At 39.8% G+C, this 19,768-nt stretch overlaps 1 protein-coding gene across 1 annotated transcript in view; it reads right to left on the bottom strand.

Annotated features, from left to right (window-relative positions):
- Positions 1 to 9,545: 9,545 nt before the first annotated feature.
- LOC124287377 (TBC1 domain family member 1-like) overlaps positions 9,546 to 19,768 on the bottom strand; it is a 93,897-nt gene continuing 83,674 nt past the window's right edge. The window contains exons 14-20 of the mRNA XM_046723940.1: positions 17,324 to 17,485; positions 16,177 to 16,338; positions 15,195 to 15,346; positions 14,684 to 14,776; positions 11,851 to 12,010; positions 11,158 to 11,327; positions 9,546 to 10,368 (exon numbers count right to left, since the gene is read on the bottom strand). Of these exons, the coding sequence (XP_046579896.1) occupies positions 9,826 to 10,368; positions 11,158 to 11,327; positions 11,851 to 12,010; positions 14,684 to 14,776; positions 15,195 to 15,346; positions 16,177 to 16,338; positions 17,324 to 17,485 (1,442 nt within the window). The 3' untranslated portion in view covers positions 9,546 to 9,825. The remainder of the gene's footprint in view (positions 10,369 to 11,157; positions 11,328 to 11,850; positions 12,011 to 14,683; positions 14,777 to 15,194; positions 15,347 to 16,176; positions 16,339 to 17,323; positions 17,486 to 19,768) is intronic.

Genomic DNA, 19,768 nt, shown 5'->3' with positions numbered 1-19,768 from the left:
AGTCGCCTCTTACGACAAGCATGAGTTACTGAAGATCAATTCTGACCTGGACCTTCATGGGTCTGAAGACACTTGTTACATTACCAGACATTTCTCAGACATTGGTGCATCGCTTTAAACCATGCATGTCTTTCTTCTATATTATTTGTTTACTGCCACAAAGAAAGTATTTTTAAAGTTTGTCTCAACTTCTGAAGCAAATTCTGCACAACATGAACTGGAATAACATTGGCATTGTAATGAAGAGCTGAGTTGAAAGTGCAATGTTGTCAGTGCAAAACATCATTTCTGCCATCCAGATGGTGCCCATTACAATAATCTTATTCCCATAGTTAGCTGACATTGATATAAACTGAATATAATGGTAGTTATATGTAACTCAGCTCTGACAAGGCTGAGGACATGGCAGTTATTATTGTCAGGCTGATCCTGGGTGGCTTGGAAGATTGACTGCTCCAGATGGTATTATATACTGTTATAGGCTGACATGATATAACCAATATACTGTAGTTATACAACACTCTGACAAGGCTGAGGACATGAGCATGATCCTGGGTGGATTGGGATTGACTGCTCCAGATGGTATTACATTGTTATAGGCTGACATGATATAACCAATATACTGTAGTTATACAACTGGCTGAGGACATGAGCATGATCCTGGGTGGATTGGGATTGACTGCTCCAGATGGTATTATACACTGTTATAGGCTGACATGATATAACCAATATACTGTAGTTATACAACACTCTGACAAGGCTGAGGACATGAGCATGATCCTGGGTGGATTGGGATTGACTGCTCCAGATTGTATTACATACTGTTATAGGCTGACATGATATAACCAATATACTGTAGTTATATAACACTCTGACAAGGCTGAGGACATGAGCATGATCCTGGGTGGATTGGGATTGACTGCTCCAGATGGTATTATATACTGTTATAGGCTGACATGATATAACCAATATACTGTAGTTATATAACACTCTCTGACAAGGCTGAGGACATGAGCATGATCCTGAGCATGATAAATGTTCTTGGTATGAGGCTGTTGGTGGAGCAAGTTGGGATCATGGTTCCGGACTTCAACATCCAATTACCATGTACCAATCTACCCAAACCTGTTTAACTGAGGTAATGCTAATATCACTGCACCTTGAGTAACTGGTGAAACTATATACACACAATACTAGCTCTCTCTGGCATAAACAGAATATGCAGGTGACCCTATGTTTACTGTGAAATGTGCTACCTGGATGTGAGTACACGCGGTGCATTTCAATTTCAGCCTTCAGACACGGTCCCACATACAAATTGTAGCAAAATGAAAGTTCAGTCTTTTTTTTTTCTTTGTTTAAACCTGTACTTAGCAATATTCGAGTTATATCACAGTGGTTTGGACAATCAAGAGAATGACATCATGATCGTTGATCTACTCAATCAGCCACCAAGTCTGAGCACCCGATCCCATAGTCACCTCTTATTACTACAGTCCGTTTGAGACAAAATGATACCGATGAATTGCCATCTAACACAAAAAACAAATAGATACACAAGAATCAAACCAACGCGGAGTGCAATAACAACAACAGACCAACTCTAGAAAAAAATTGCATAATTTGTCACAAAAATAAAAAGTTGTTTAAGAAAGTGTCTCATTTATTTGTGCGTTTTACCAGTTTGTTACAAGGGCGTATTAGATACTAAGGGCGTATTAGTAGAAAGGAACAGCGCGAACAGCAAAATGCATGTGCATTAACGGGTTCTCAACAAATCTTTGAGCTGGCGAGATGACACGTACCCCAGCTGCACAAGCAGTGCGCTGTATGTACTTAGTAATTGCATACTTGGGTCACCCCCGTCATTTTCTTCCTTGAAGAAATCAGACTTTGTAAAGTATATGCCATTTTATTTCTAGAGTTGGTCTGTTGTTTTTCTTGCACTCCGTGGTGGTTTGATTCTTTTATGTCTATTTGTTTTTGTGTTAGATTGCAATTCATCGGTTTCATTTTGTCTCAAACGCACTGTAGGATGGGTTGCTCAGAGCAGTTCTCATCTTAATCTTCACAGGGGTTTATGAATGTCGTAAGTCTTATGTTAAGAGTGAGAGTTACATGTCCTAGTTCTACAATAATTTTATACAGAATTTACAATAGGCCAGGGCCCGGTTTCACAAAGCTCTCGTAAGCCTAAGTTCTCGTAACTTTTCTCGCAGCATTCGTACCTCCTATACTGTAACATAGGAAGTACGAATGCTACAAGGAAAGTTCAGACATCTTGGGCTTACGAGAGCTTTGTGAAACGGGGCCCTGGCCTGTTTTACGGATACCCTTATTCAACATTGAAAATTGCAACATGTATGATAAACTATGTTATCAGGGTTCTAGACTTTACTAAAAAATATATCATGTAGAAATAGAAAAAAATCCAATATAGGGAATATTTTCTGTACATCACAGCAAGCCTTTGATATTTTTGTTTTCAAAGCCATAACAAATCACCTGTTAATATCATGAAGAAAATGTACACCTTGCTACAAAATACATGAAAAACATATCCATGAGTATCCATAGTAACATCAGATGAATATTACTAAACTGTACAAGACATGTTGGTCCCTTCTTAAACCTGTCGGGGCGGTGGGGTAGCCTAGTGGTTAAAGCGTTGGCTCGTCACGCCGAAGACCCGGGTTCGATTCCCCACATGGGCACAATGTGTGAAGCCAATTTCTGGTGTCCCCCGCCGTGATATTGCTGGAATATTGCTAAAAGCGGCGTAAAACTAAACTAGTCAGTCAGTCTTAAACCTGTCAATGTACCATATTTCCTCTAATAGAAGCCTATTATTATGGAACTTAGCCAAAGTACTTGCAGACTGCTGATGTAACTGTGTCAGCTCACAGATATACAAACATCTCCCTTCTATCAGTGACCTGTGTCTATATAGATAGGACATTGTCCTATATTGTACAATGGTAATTAGTCGTTACAGGAGAATAGCATGTATGATACATCAGATAAGATAAAACTACAGAGCATTACATTCTGACCTGAGATTACAACTTGTTTCATATACAAGTAACACTATTATCCCTAAAACTGTTTTACAAACACCAAAATGTTGGAATGATATAAACTATTTACATTCAACCTTTAACCACAGACCTATATTAATTACTATTTAGGTCTGTGTTTTAATCTATATAAATGTACAGAGAAGGAAACTACTTATAAAAAAATCTACATTTGAAAATGGTTGTATGGCTTTAGGTTTATTATCAGATGTATTGTATCTATTTATTAATACTTTCAGAGGGTCGTGATAGAGACTTCATAAAACAAATTTCAAGCAGACCACACCACACTTTGGGGCATTTTTACCAAAGACAGGAACAGGTACAAGAGGTCTGACAGTTGCAACTTGCTAGTTAGACCAGGTATACAGGGCAGGTGTCTGACAGAGTGACTGGATTCATCTACACCTGTTTAAGCCTTACATTACTATTACTTGGTTAACAGATTTAACGACCTTGAAAACAAAATTCAGAAAATATAATATAAAATTGGAATGACAGTCTTTTTTACCTAGATTGCATTGACAAAAACATTAATAGAATGAAACAGAACAAATTTCCAAGGATTTCTTGTCACTTACCATTCTAAATCAATTACAATTAAAACAGTCCTGTAGAAAGCAATTCATCAATAATATTAATTTTACCTACTGACTAAATATTTCACTTATATATCACCATTACATTACCTCCCCCTGCCCCCTGCCCAAAAAAGACAACATCTCATATATAATCGATGCCCTTGACATAAAAAACTCATTTGGCACAATTTGCTCAAAGCAAAGCACATCGCTTGAAAATATTTGTTATAATTCAGTCCTTTCTTCTGACCTCAGGATGAGAATGCATACCGTAACAACAAATTCATCTGACCACAGGTAACGTTCATGTCAATTAAAATGAATGAAAAATAATGCTGATTATTCATAGCTTAAAAAATTGTGTTGACTTTAGTTCATACTGACTAAAAGAATTTGTACCAGATTTTTGTTGATGCTGTCTACGCCAGCCATATGACTGCGTCTAGTAATAATCAAGACTGGGACACACAAACCAGTGAGTAATATTATGAGAATAGATCTGCACAGATATAACATCTACGGGTAACCAATTCTAACCAACCATCCACATGAGACCATAGTGAGGATAAGGAATCTTAGATCAAGTTCCCATGTATATTTGTTATGTGCAGTATTTACTTTTCAATGCAAAATCTGTCTGAAATCTTTGATCCAACCATTTTCCATGCAGTTGATAACAGGACAAACTATGGTATATACATGTTATCACATGGTAGTGATGGAACAGTGCAATATCATGCCAATATCACATGAGATGGACAGACCTTATGGAAGCACTGAAACACTGTCTAAAACAACCACACAGTATTTCTTGGTTTTCTCAGCTAAGGCTATAGTCTGTTTGCAGTGAAAACGTACCGATGAATTTCACTTTAAACAAAATAATAAATCAAATAAAGTGAAATTAAGATTGCGAATCCTCATAGCAAAATAGTTTGTATTACAAGGGGGTAAGCACAGTAGTTGGAACAGTGAAACAAAGGCATGTGCGGTACGTGATAAGCGTTCACTTGTTCTCTGTGTTTCATTTAATGTGCATGCCCCCTTGTAATACATACCAATAATAGCGATTTGAAACTATGATCGTTTGTTAACCAACTTTTATCTTAAGTTGAATAAAATTCTGAGATTTAAATGTTAAATTGGCAAGGTAAAATTTGCAATCTTAATTTCATCTTATTTGATTTACTTTATTGTTCAAAGTGAAATTCATCGGTACATTTTCACTGCAAACAGACTATAAATACTAAGAATATTCAGGACAGATAAATAAATAAAATAATGAAGTTCGTACAAGCTTTGTTGAGCATCTTTGAAATGTGTACAATTAGTTTTTAACTGGTTCTGTTGACAACTGTTTGTAGGATACAAATAAAGGACTGAAGCTTTATATGCCATCATGTTATTTCTGTTACAAGTGTAATCATCATCAGATATGGCAGGATTCTACTTGAGCAGTTCTATGTATAAAGTACTACCATCACGTGCAATGAAAACCAGCTATCTGAATGGCTAGTAGCTGTCTTGTATAAACCAATACAAATCATCTGGCTGTATATAATGTTTATATAACAGCTTGTCATGTCATACCTCACTTTGCACACATTATAAGTTACTGATCTGTCTGCGAGTCACAAGTTTGATCTGTTTTGTCTCACAAACATATTTTACTAAAAATAAATTTGTTTCTTTTTGACACATAATGACAACTTTGTTACATGTGGCGGTTGCAGGGTGTATTTGATTTGATTAGTTGAATGTTTTTGTAAACACTTTAACCTTTAATATATCATCCAAAACTGTGTTCCACAAGAGATATTGCTTGTGTGAGATCAAATGATCAAACAATATCGTTTTGACAGTAGATTTTGTACAATGCCCTGACAATGCTATGATGTCATGAACCTGATGACGTCACAATGCTATGACATCGTTACACTGCAAGTCTAATGGTAGTACGGAGTTCAGAGATGTACATTTTTCATTGAAAACTAAAGAAGAGTGATTTTTGATGATAAATAGAATCTCACCCTCGTGTCTTCTCATATCACATATATCAACTCTTTGACAAAAGTAAAAATAACTGTACAAACCCATTCACCTTGTCAAATCCAGTCCACCCTGCTATTGAGACATGTAATGCATTGTCAAAGATAATATACTGTGCACGGTACAATGTTATGGCAGGCACAACAAGAAACCAGTCCTCTCCGACTGGCATTTAAAGTCATGACTTCCACTTGTACATACACAAACAGACAAGCTTTCAACAAAACAAATTTTTTAATAGATTTGTTTTTTTAATGTTTTCATATTTAGCACATTTTTGGCATGTCATGGCACTTTGTACTTGTTTCGTTGGAAATAATACAAACCACTAGCTAACAACATTTGGAATAAATATGATATACACACAACTTCCTTGGTGAATTTTCCATAACAACACCCATGAGATCCTGAATTATATCATACATATTGACATATACTACTCAACAGAAGTTAAGGATAATCCATTCTTCCATATACATGTATATCAGTTAATCTGTGATAGCATGCAAATTGAAGACATCATCACACTGACTGACTGAGTTTGGTTTTACGCCGCTTTTAGCAATATTCCAGCAACATCACGGCGGGGGACACCAAAAATGGGGCTTCACACATTGTGCCCATGTGGGGATTCGAACCCGGGTCTTCGCGTGACGAGCCAACGCTTTAACCATTAGGCTACCCCACTGCCCCAGACATCATCACAACTTTAGCAAAACAACAACATATATTTTCTGTATTCAACCTCCATTTTCACATAACATAGCAAGTGAGTTGAGCCATATGGCGGCGCAAGTGAGTTGAGTATTATGTTGCTTTCAGCAATTCTTTCATATAGCTGTAGCCATGACTTGACAGAATATCTATAGTAATGTAAAAGAATCACATGGTCCGTAACCTCTTTTGAGTAGTATATGTTTTGAGAGACTTCAGCAGCATGAGCAAGACTGACTTAAGTACATAACAGCATATGTTCCGAGGTGAGAAACACCTCAGTACGACATTGTCAGCATTTATCAAGGGCACCTGCTTCTGGGTATAACTCTCAGGGTTGCACCTGGCCACTAGTCTACTTGTCTTACATCAAAGGTTGCTGAATCTTTTCACTAAGCAGCAAGGGATATATAGGATAATTATTAATTTTCAATAGAAGATGAAGATAAAGACTCATATGACAGACCCATGGTGTCTTCCAATGGTAAGTATTGACTCTCTTGTCGACATATATATATATATATATATATATATCTGAAGCTAACTAACTGGTTATTAACTTGTTTTGTATGTAACAATGCCTCAAGGTCAGTATCCAGCAAAATTCACAATATATTTCACATATTGTTACTGGCAGTATTTGGCTGAAAATAATGTGACTATTCTGCCAAAAGTAATGGTTGGTATCTCAAGCACAGGTTTCTCTAGTGATGTCAAATATGACAAGTCAATAATGAACAACAAACAAGTGGGATTTGACCCATGGTGTTTTCCTATGGTAAGTATTGACTAGTTGACAAAGATAAAGAAAGGACATACGAAAAAATAGGAGATGCTGTCTTGATTCTAAGATATATATGGGTTCACTATATTGAGGCACATAACAATATAACCTCATTAATCTGAACAGCATTCACAGGATTGAAATTTTGCTCAACAAATTTCAAGATTATTGAGTCAAGGTATGGAGTTATCTCCCTTTAGACAGACATTCTCAGTAGGACTGGGTTTTGGATCTGTGTTTACATACTGGACATGACTGATGCTTAAAGAAAATCTGAACACAAATGGCATATTCAGAATTCAGAACACAAGCTGTGATAAATATTTCTGTGCCCATAAAATAACATGTCGCTTGTTTCTGTGAAAGGAATGACTACTGTCTGCGCAATATTCGAACACAATGGCTACATATCTAACCTATAACAAGGCTATATTCAAACATATTGTTTATATATGTTGTTCATATGTTCCATGTACATACTTCAAATATGAACCTGTAACCAGACCCATGATATATATCCTTGTTGAGGGATATGTTTATACTGTTTAGCCCATACCAAGGATATGTATCATTTCTAGCTGTGCTGTGGTGGTATATATGCATATTTAACACATATAATTATACTGGACTATATTCTGTCCTGGGTAAATAAGGCCCATTGGTCAGGAAAGAGTTTAAGGGTAATACGACAAGAACACTGCTCCTCAAATTACTTAATCATGACCCAACCTGGAGCCATGACATTTTTGTTCTCCTTTCCACAAAGTCATCTGGAATAAGTCCCAGGGAGTTGCGATTATCTAGCACTGAGAACACTTACTGGTGTATCATATTTTACTGCTACGACCACATTTGTTAATGACATTCCCTGCCCACCCATAACAAATGTCCAAGGTCCTAATCCACAAAATGTTCATAGTATTAGAAACAATCGTAACTATTTAGTTCATGATAGGTTTACGAACATGCTTTGTGGTTTGGGCCCAGTCTCTTTAAGTGGAATAGCTGTCGCAGTCCCAGTGCCAACACTGCTTTGTGGAACAGGTTCCTTGAGCCCTAAACTCAGTTACTGACCTGAAGCCGAAACTAATATAATCGGTAAAGTTCCTGACATATTGTTGTCATGACAACCACACAAGAGAATATATATACAGAAGAATATGATTACAGTATTGCACAGGTATACAACTGTGGTTGGAGGCAGGCAAATAAAACAAATCATCACAACATGAGTAAGACAACAACGTTGTCCTTATTTACATCCTTATTTTTTTCACATTCAGCCTTCTTTGTGAAAAACAATGTATATCGTTCACATCCCTAGAATTCTTGTATTCATACTATGCTTCAGTAGCAATGTATAGTCTCACATGATGAGTGAGCTGACTTTAGCTGAATCGGGTTTTATGCCTCTTCTTTTCACTAATCCATGGTGGGGGACACCACAAGGAGTTTTGAACATGGAATCCATGGCGGGGGACACCACAAGGAGTTTCGAACATGAAATCCATGGTGGGGAAGTGAGCCTGGTGTGATAAGAGAACGCTTTACCCGCTAAACTCTTGGATTTTGCTGAGACCTGATGAACCTTCACCTTCCTAACCTCTGATGATTCTTGACCTTGCTTTGAATTTACCCAAAATGCAGTTAGCCAGTGTATGAAATAAGCCAAAAATCCAGCCAGACATCAGGGCTGTAATTTCAAAATGTTACCAGCCCAAAATGGATTTAACCATACCAAATATGGTGAATTTACTCAGATGTATTGAACATCTAAAATTTTTACCAGACCATCAGGCTGGCTAGCTGTAAATTTAGACCGTCTGTCAGAAATCTAGCCCGTCTCGGGCGGTCGGACAGGCCTTATTTCATACACTGATTTAGCTAAAGATTCCATATCCAGGTGAAATGTGGAACTTAATTCCCCTGATAATGTCATTAGAAGTTCTTTCAACGCTGATCATATCTTCTAAATATAACTCAACTGAGGTGAAGGTCAAATGTCGCCAACTTGGTCAGAGAGAATCCCCATGGCCATAAAGATGTAGAACTATCTTTGATCCAGATTTGGGTTTGCTAATGGAAGCCATCTCTGTGTTTCTGAGTAAGGTCTTAGATCCTACACTCACAGTCAGCAGGCTAATTCCAAGGACGAAAACAATCAGCTCTAATACTATACCAAATTCAGGAAACAAACTTGAGTCTTGTGATAATGGCTACTGCACTAGCTACTGAGCCAACTGGTGGCAGAGATCATATTGGAAGTAATGTGCGCACTACTATGTTCAAGTAAAAGAATTTTCAACTTGCAGAACCAACAGATTTCTATAAAATAACATCTTTTGTTCTTGAGCATATGTTGTATAGCTGGCACTGGACCCACTAATTGTTCTTAGCTCCCAAGCGAAGACTTGAGCAAACATATTGCACTGATATGAGATTCAGCATAAAAATAATCTCTCAATATCTTCAGATCAATCCACTATGAACACAGTGGAGAAATAACAAGAAATATCAATAAGTTCATGTTAGCTCACTTCAAAGTATGTTACATCAACATTTACAAAATAAACTGCCAAGCCAAATCTACCTCCATCCAACCACCACACCACAATACATGCTAATGTGAACTATGCTTTGTAAGTGCCGCGTGTCTGGGCTTTTGGTCCTGTTTTGTACTGTCTATGTGTCGCGAAGTTTTCCCACCATGCTCATCAGCTAACGGCTGATTGGCTGATTTGGACACAGGAAGTCTATGGTTAATGAATCCATGAACAGGACTAACTGGCAATGAAGGCGAAAAAATCGGAAGAGTGAGATCCAACTTTTCATACTCCTCTGCTGAAACGTGTTGACGCAGTTTGGTGACAGCGTTCAAAAGAGCAGATCTCTCCAGTTCAAGTGTACGAATGTGCGACTTGAGTTTGGCCTCGCCAACCTGGTAGTTATGCACGGTGATCTCGAGGCTGTGCGACTGTCCATGAGCCTGTTGTAGCTTCTCTAGAAGCTCCATGTTCTGTTGCCGTAGGTTACGGTTAATGCCCTCTAGTTTGATGACAAGGTCGGACTCGCCTCGTTGTGGGGAGTACATCATCTCCTCTCTTAGCACGTGATACTCCACCTCGTAGGATCGCAGCTGAGCTGTGATGTCCAGCTCAAAGGCCTGGGGATGAGAAATGGTAAATTTCTTATAACTTACAGACTAACAAAAGCATGAAAATTTATGGGGATTTTGTTGTCAAGTTTGTTACCAAACCTAAATAATTTCAATGTAAAGCACAAGAACCACACCCCACATTTTAATAGGAAAATAGAGACACAAGGCTCTGAAGCTCACCTGACTATTTAGGAAATTATTTCATGACATCTCATTTTAGTATAAATATCTGTAACTGGTGCAACAATTTCAGCATATACTTTTGGAACATGACTAAAACAGTGATGCTGAGTTCAAACAGTGATGCCCCAACAAAGTGGCCCCAACCTTGGGCCTGTTTGACATCTAGTGTCAAACTTTGCCGTGACCATCCTATTTGTTTGTTTGTTTTTATGTTTAACTCTGCACTCAGCAATATTCCCGCTATACGATGGCGGTTTGGACCAGACAATCTGGTGATTGACATCATGAGCACCGATCTACCCTTTTGGTATACAATGAAATGCATCAACCAAGTCAGCAAGTCTGAACAGCCGATACCCTAACTCATCTCTTACGACAACATGGGTTGAATAAAGACCAATTCTGACACAGATCTTCACGGCCATCACCATCCTGACATACACGTTTCTGGAACCAATTCTTTGACTAAGAATGGCTCTTACACATTGTCCACATTTGGGGAAGTGAAAGATGAGCCATTGCTTTGGTCATGATGCTGCCTCACACCCCTTGTAAAACAATCCATCCTACGGTATGGGACTGATGCCTCATCTGCGTGTTATTTTATCTCACCTGGTTAACGACTCTCTCCATCTGAACATGCACCATGTCTGGCAGGGTTGTTTTCAAGAATTCAACCACACTCTCAAATGAATCACACTGCATTATCAGCTCGCGGTGGTTGCCTAGCAACACAAGCGCCACCTTGAACAGGGCATCTGTGCCCTGAATGAAGATCATATCTGAAGAAGAAAGAAACGCTGTCTTAAAAAAGTGACTTCTTGTGCCCTAATTCCTGAAGGAATAAGTGAATGTTGTTTTACATCACACTCAGTAATGTTCCAGGACCCAATGACAGTTGGAAAATTATTATGAGAAAAATCACATAAAGTTGGATCCTTTAAGTTGTGTTTTATGGTTGGTTATGTTGAAACACAATCAACAATGTTCCACCAGCTGGCAGCAGTCTGTAAATAATTGAGTCTGGACCAGACAATCCTGTGATCAACAGCATGAGCATCATCTACGCAATTGGGATACAATGATGTGTGTCAACCAAGTCAGAGAGCCTAACCACCAGATCCTGTTAGTCGCCTATTACATGGGTTGCTGAGGATCAGTTCTAACTCGGATCTTCATGGGTCTCGTGTCTTAAGCCAATCATAGGTTGCTGGGGACAAATTATAACCAGGAAAGCAGTGGTACAGGACCCAGTGGTACAGTGGCCTCAGTAAATGAGCCTTGACTGTATAAAGGTCAACTCACCAAACACCCTCGACACGAAGCCAAGTGGGAACTGTGAGGCAAAAAGCGTCAGGAACCACGGGGCGGCGTACAGAGTAGGGGCGATCTCGTGAGTCTCAAAGTGGTTGTACAGATCCTTGTGGTGGTCGTGAAGGAGCCGTGTCAGCTGATACAGTTTGATCTGAGGATGGAACAGTTAAAGTAACGGTTTTGAAGGACATAGGAAGTGTGTGTTTTAAAGAATAATAATCACCAGATACTACTAATATTTTCAGTCATTCAACAACAATGTCACGTTGCTATCGAATCATGGATTTTGTGTCATATATCATACTATCAGTGTTTGTAAGTATCAATTTCTTTTAAATAATTAGAACACATAAACATCTCACAAGGCCCTTGCTACAGCACTGCAAAAGGCCCCAGTGACAGCTTCGTAAAAGGCCTGAGAGACAACATCCCCTAAGGCCCTAGCTACAACATCCTACAAAGCCCTAGCTACAGCATCCTACAAAGCCCTAGCTACAGCATCTTACAAAGCCCTAGCTACAGCATCTCACAAGGCCCTAGCTACAGCATCTCACAAGGCCCTAGCTACAACATCCTACAAAGCCCTAGCTACAGCATCCTACAAAGCCCTAGCTACAACATCCTACAAAGCCCTAGCTACAGCATCCTACAAAGCCCTAGCTACAGCATCTCACAAGGCCCTGGCTACAGCATCTCACAAGGCCCTAGCTACAACATCCTACAAAGCCCTAGCTACAGCATCCTACAAAGCCCTAGCTACAGCATCCTACAAAGCCCTAGCTACAGCATCTCACAAGGCCCTGGCTACAGCACTGCAAAAGGCCCTAGTCACAGCTTCATAAAAGGCCCTAGCTACAGCATCCCACAAGGCCCTAGCTACATCATCCCTCAAGGCCCTAGCTACAGCATCCCACAAGGCCCCAGCTAGAGCATCCCACAAGGCCCTACCTACAACATCCTACAAGGTCTCAGCTACAAAATCCCACAAGGCTCAAGGCCCAGGCTGCAACATGGCTCAAGGCTCAGGCTGCAACATGGCTCAAGGCCCGGGCTGCAACATGGCTCAAGGTCCAGGCTGCAGCATCCCCCAAGGCCCGGCCTGCAACATGGCTCAAGGCCAAGGCTACAGCATCACTCAAGGCCGGGGCTGCAACATGGCTCAATGCCCAGTCTACAACATCCCACAAAGCCCATGCTACAGCATCCCTCAAGGTCCGGGCTGCAACATGGCTCAAGGCCCATGCTACAGCATCCCTCAAGGCCCGGGCTGCAACATGGCTCAAGGCCAAGGCTACAGCATCCCTCAAGGCTCTAGCTACATCACCCCACAAGGCTCTAGCTACATCACCCCACAAGGCTCTAGCTACATCACCCCACAAGGTCTTAGCTACATCACCCCACAAGGCTCTAGCTACATCGACCCAGAAAGTCCTAGCTACATCACCCCAGAAAGTCCTAGCTACATCACCCCAGAAAGTCCTAGCTACATCACCCCACAAGGCTCTAGCTACATCATCCCACAAGGCTCTAGCTACATCACCCCACAAGGTCTTATCTACATCACCCCACAAGGTCTTAGCTACATCACCCCACAAGGTCTAATCTACATCACCCCACAAGGTCTTATCTACATCAGCCCACAAGGTCTTATCTACATCACCCCACAAGGCCTTATCTACATCACCCCACAAGGTCTTATCTACATCACCCCACAAGGTCGTATCTACATCATCCCACAAGGTCTTAGCTACATCATCCCACAAGGTCTTATCTACATCACCCCACAAGGTCTTATCTACATCACCCCACAAGGTCTTATCTACATCACCCCACAAGGCTCTAGCTACATCACCCCACAAGGTCGTATCTACATCACCCCACAAGGTCTTATCTACATCACCCCACAAGGTCTTATCTACATCACCCCACAAGGCTCTAGCTACATCACCCCACAAGGTCTTAGCTACATCACCCCACAAGGTCTAATCTACATCACCCCACAAGGTCTTATCTACATCACCCCACAAGGTCTTAGCTACATCATCCCACAAGGTCTTATCTACATCACCCCACAAGGTCTTATCTACATCACCCCACAAGGTCTTAGCTACATCATCCCACAAGGTCTTATCTACATCACCCAACAAGGTCTTATCTACATCACCCCACAAGGCTCTAGCTACATCACCCCACAAGGTCTTATCTACATCACCCCACAAGGTCTTATCTACATCACCCCACAAGGTCTTATCTACATCACCCCACAAGGTCTTATCTACATCACCCCACAAGGCTCTAGCTACATCACCCCACAAGGTCTAATCTACATCACCCCACAAGGTCTTATCTACATCACCCCACAAGGTCTTATCTACATCACCACACAAGTCTTAGTTACATCACCCCACAAGGTCTAATCTACATCACCCCACAAGGTCTTATCTACATCACCCCACAAGGTCTTAGCTACATCATACCACAAGGTCTTATCTACATCACCCCACAAGGTCTTATCTACATCACCCCACAAGGTCTTAGCTACATCACCCCACAAGGCCTAGCTACATCACCCCACAAGGCTCTAGCTACATCACCCCACAAGGTCTAATCTACATCACCCCACAAGGTCGTATCTACATCATCCCACAAGGTCTTATCTACATCACCCCACAAGGTCTAATCTACATCACCCCACAAGGTCTAATCTACATCACCCCACAAGGTCTTATCTACATCACCCCACAAGGGCTTAGCTACATCACCCCACAAGGTCTTAGCTATAACACCCAAACACAATTTGTGGGAGTCTCCTTTTATAAATCACCTGTAGTGCCATCATATTGGGTCGGTACTGCTGTCGAAGGCCCAACTCGAACATCAGGAATTTCAGTACCTCAAAGGCCTCACACTCTTCAAGCTGAAACAAACATGGTTTATTGTGCTATTATCAAGACAGTGATCATTGGACTCAAATTTTCTCATCTTCATGCATTTGTCTATTTTTAAGAGGATATAGCATTTCTGAGAATAATGTCCAGTATTCCAATCAGTTTCACATGGTCCACAGGTAATTACTACATGGCTCATTGGTAAATATTGCTTGATCCATATGTAAGTATTGTAATTAGTTCACAGGTAATTATTTTATATGGTCTATAGGTCTGTATTGTGCACGGTCCAAAAATAATTATTTTACATAGTCCATTGGTAGTTAGTTGGACATGATTTCAGAGCAACACATTTCCTGCCATAAAACTTTATTGTTTTCATGTTCCACATATTTTCATATGTTAATAAACTGCTCAATCAATTCAGCAGGTGCTTTCTCTACTCACATGCATGATGAGGATTCCAGCCACAAAGCTGAGGCCCTGACAGTAGCCCACGTCCTGGTCCATCAGGCTGTAGGCCTTGAGGATGTTGAACAGCTCCAGCTGACCTGGTCCCAGCTGTGTGGCAAAGTACGGGTGACTCGGGAATGTACGACCTAGCGACAGAGAAACATTTCAGTTCATACTCATCAAGGGTGAAATGATTCATTTGTCAAGACAGATGAGTGTGTCATTACAAGATGGATGCTGATCTTGAATATTAACACCTTTGATGAGACTCATGATAAGGCAAACCAAGACACAAAACTGGGGCCCTACGGGATTCAAACCCATTAGCAACCACTTAAATTCTGCATCTTGGGCATTGTTGACTGTTCTTGTTAGATGGTAGGGCTGGGACGGGTAGGAAAAAATGGAATCGAGTACCCGCATATACTTACCCGAATCGGAATCGAGTACCCGGAAATGTAAGGAATAAAGCGCTTCTATCAACTTTCTGAATATTCAATCACGAGTTGACAGACATTTTTCAAGAAAACTTGAAATGATAGCAATAAGACACTGAAACTGAACTTGGGATATATAATTTGCGTTTGTTTAAACAATATAGAGAGTAACACAATTACTTACACTCCTGCTTAAAACACAGATTGAACTTTTCGCTCCTGCTGTTACTGTAACTTGACTAGTAACTCACTGCTCATGCGCAGATATATTATAGTCGTTAATAATAACCTCTATTAATCGGACAATACCAATGATGCAAATGAGTGCTACATCAATCATGAAAAGGACAAGTTATTATCTGCCCTTGCCATTACACAATTCTCTCCTTTTCCGGGTACTCGATTCCTAGAAATAGGACTCGATTCCAGCTGTACCCACCCCGGATTCGAGTACCAGTACCCGTCCCAGCCCTATTAGATGGGACTATAAACTCAAACTGTTGTCAGAGCGAGACAGACAATCAGGCGGCAACTCTCACCAAGATCTATAAGGATGGCATGCTGATGAGTGGTGAGTTGCTTCAAGAGATCACAGTAGGCCAGATGGTGGCGAGGGAGTTGCATGAGGCAGCTGGCATTGTGGAGACGTTGCTGTTCACCCAGCAGATTCCAGATCTCCCCCCGAAGACTTCGTGGTACACCTACAACCAATGAAAGGTCACTGAGTATTTCAAATAGTCTACAGGCCTCTCCTGTAGAAGAGGTGTCATATCCTACTCACAAAACGTTATTTCATAATACTAAGGTAGTATATTTTTTAGCAGCATATGAGCAGACTAGAAGCATATTTGGTACGAGTGTATACATCACTTCTAAATGCAATTCAAAGATCTTTTGTGTTTGTTGTTAAGTCATCTTCACCTGACTAACCATTTGTACAAGGGGCTATCAAAATGTTTTGAGCCTAAAATACTTCTGATATGTGCATGATTAAAAATAACTGTATGATATTGAAGAATGGTTTATATCATTCACATAAACGTAATATTCACATGCACATGTCGCTAGTTTCTGGTCATGTGACATCTAATTGCATGTACCCCTATTGACTGACTGGCTGACTGAGTTTGGTTTTACGCCGCTTTTAGCAATATTCCAGCAACATCCCGGCGGGGGACACCAGAAATGGGCTTCACATATTGTACCCATGTGGGGATTCGAACCCGGGTCTTCGGCGTGACGAGCCAACGCTTTAACCACTAGGCTACCCCACAGCCCCTACCCCTATTGAAACGGCATATATACATTTCAGCTACATAACTATGACATGCAAATACATACACACATCTGGACCACACAACTGAATGATCAATATTGTGAGCAATGATCCACACCTTCAGGTTCAATGAAGACGTCATGAAGACATCTCGCCACAAGCTCCATTTGGTCACCTCTTATCTCGTAGGTGGCAGGGGACCAATTCGAACTCAGAATCCCCACAGGGTAACAGTTACTATGAACAATGTCCTATATTGTCATGCACAGAGGTACAAAATGAACCAAGTAGCCATCTAACCACCAAATCCATTCCTTCAGCTCTTATGACAACCACCAGTTGCTGGGTACCATTTCAAACCCGTAATTTCCATCAGGTTGGGTTCAGGATCTATACAGAAGTACACATACCCTTCTTGACACAGTCCAGTAGTTTGTCTTGAGCTATTTTGGTTGTAATCCTGTGTTCGGCGCCTAGTAGTTCCTCCCACACCTTGGTGACATCCTTCAAACATGGCGTCACTTCCTGGTAGTCGAGCTTCTGCCGTTTTTGGTCCATTTCATCTTGGCGAGCTGCAGAAGAAGTAACCCACTCATATAATGTCATGTCCGAATATTCAACTGAATCCATTTACTTCACTGTGTAGTGTAACACCATGTTAACTAGGCAATTATTATTCCGTATTTCCCATGACCTTCAAAACCTAAAATTACCAACAGCTATCTGCCAATCTACTTAATATTTAATATTTTTTACTGACTGACTGAGTATGGTTTTATGCCGTTTTTTAGCAATATTCCAGCAATATCACGGTGGGGGACACCAGATATGGGCTAATATTTTTAAGCTATTCATGAAAAATGTCATGTTCATGTTCATATATATGTTGCATAGTAAGAACTAATGTTTGGATATGTAAAGGTGACTTGTATTTAAATAAAAAATGATAGGGAAAAGGCTTTAATGTTTAGTTTTGCAATATAGGATTGAATGTAAAGTAAAAAGACCTCTGAATTGAAGTAAATATGAACTTTGAACATTGATCTCTCCAGTCCGCTTTGAAGTTTTTCATAAAAAAGTATTATCTATGTTTTGGGTATGAGACTTACCTATCATACATACTCATATGTACGCATCTGATATATTACTGACTGACTGACTGAGTTTGGTTTTACGCCGCTTTTAGCAATATTCCAGCAATATCACGGCGGGGGACACCAGAAATGGGCTTCACACATTGTACCCATGTGGGGATTCGAACCCGGATTTTCGGCGTGACGAGCCAACGCTTTAACCACTAGGTTACCCCACCGCCCTCTGATATATTAACCATTGATGCATGCAATGCATGCAGAATGTACTCTACTCATACAGTGTATGTCATTAACTACAGGACAAAGTTATAACAGACTGTCATTCCATTCATATGTTGTTATTTATGGACAATAAAATTACTGATTAATATATTATAACTGTTTATTTGTATCTGAATATGATTATTATCCTTAAAATGAATGATATATTTAAACATGGTCTGATTAAGAATAAACATTTTCATCAAGATAATTACAGTTAACTTTAAGTATCTCACATGCTATTCCCCTAAGGGCAACTGTTAAGCAGTTGTTTCAACTGGCTTTGCAATACATTCAGTGACATTGTATTTCATCATTGTGAGATCAGGCAAGGTTATTTGTGCTTATGATTACAACATAGAATTTACCTTTTAAAAGCTGCATATCTAAACATCCACAATGTCGTGCTATTTATACATACATATAGACAAATATGATATATGGTGAGAATGTCTGTATTTATGAATGTTTAATTAATATTCCTGTCTGCAGATATAGAGAAAATAAAACTAGATAGATTATCTTTGCTTACGAATATTCAGTAAGATTTAATACATTGTAACAGCACCAGTGATGAAATCTTATCATTTTTTCATCTTAACATAGCCATGTTTCCTATACCTGTAACTATGGTAACAAGGGTGATACGATACATATTGTCACGTAAAGCATTTGACACAACACATAGCAAAATGTGAATTTCAAAGGCTGTCTATAGTTGTGTTGCATTTTACACACATATATTTTATATTTTTAATACAAACACAGAACAATGAATGCTTAGTATATCACAATCCAATCCTGTAAATCCATTTCATGAGCTTCTCTGAATGAAGATACAGCACTGTATAAATGTATCGATACACCCATGGAAGTACCATCAAAAACCTCATCACCACCATAAAACATGCAACCCAGTTGTGCCAACTTGAGGAATCTGAGGTTACTAATAACACCAGATTTTATACTATAGTCTGTTTCCAAATAACACTATACAGAACATGCCAAGTTGTAGGATAATATTGTGTTCATATACTGATGGAATTAAAAAAAGGAACATGGAACATTTTTGACATACATGTGTGCCTACATTAGGCATTTGGAAGTGTTAAAAAGAACCAAGTACTATATTTTTCAGGGCCAAGAAATATCTGGGTTATTTCTGTGCTGCTCTTTATGAATGATTCTGATATTGACTTGTCCTCACACAGAGCCACAGTCTGTCCCATAGAGTTTCCCAAATAGATCTGCGATTCTAATCTGCATTACACTTTCTATGCTTCACTGAAGTCCATTCATTGTGATCTAATGACAAATGACAAACTCCACTGACTGTTAACTTCAAATATGACAGTACCGGTAAGTTCAGATATATTTACTGACAGGTAAATATTTTTTTTATCTGCCAGTGCCTTGTGTGAGAGCTGCCCAGTTCTGATCCATATGAAGATTCAGTAAATCTAAATCATTTACCATTCCAGAGGTACAGTTATAACAGCC

This window comes from Haliotis rubra, unplaced genomic scaffold (assembly GCF_003918875.1).
Source record: "Haliotis rubra isolate DU_JTF1 unplaced genomic scaffold, ASM391887v1 Scf1, whole genome shotgun sequence".
NCBI classification, from domain to species: Eukaryota; Metazoa; Mollusca; class Gastropoda; order Lepetellida; family Haliotidae; genus Haliotis; species Haliotis rubra.
The sequence above is the reverse complement of the archived record's forward strand: the minus strand, read 5'-3'. Positions and strand labels throughout refer to the sequence as shown.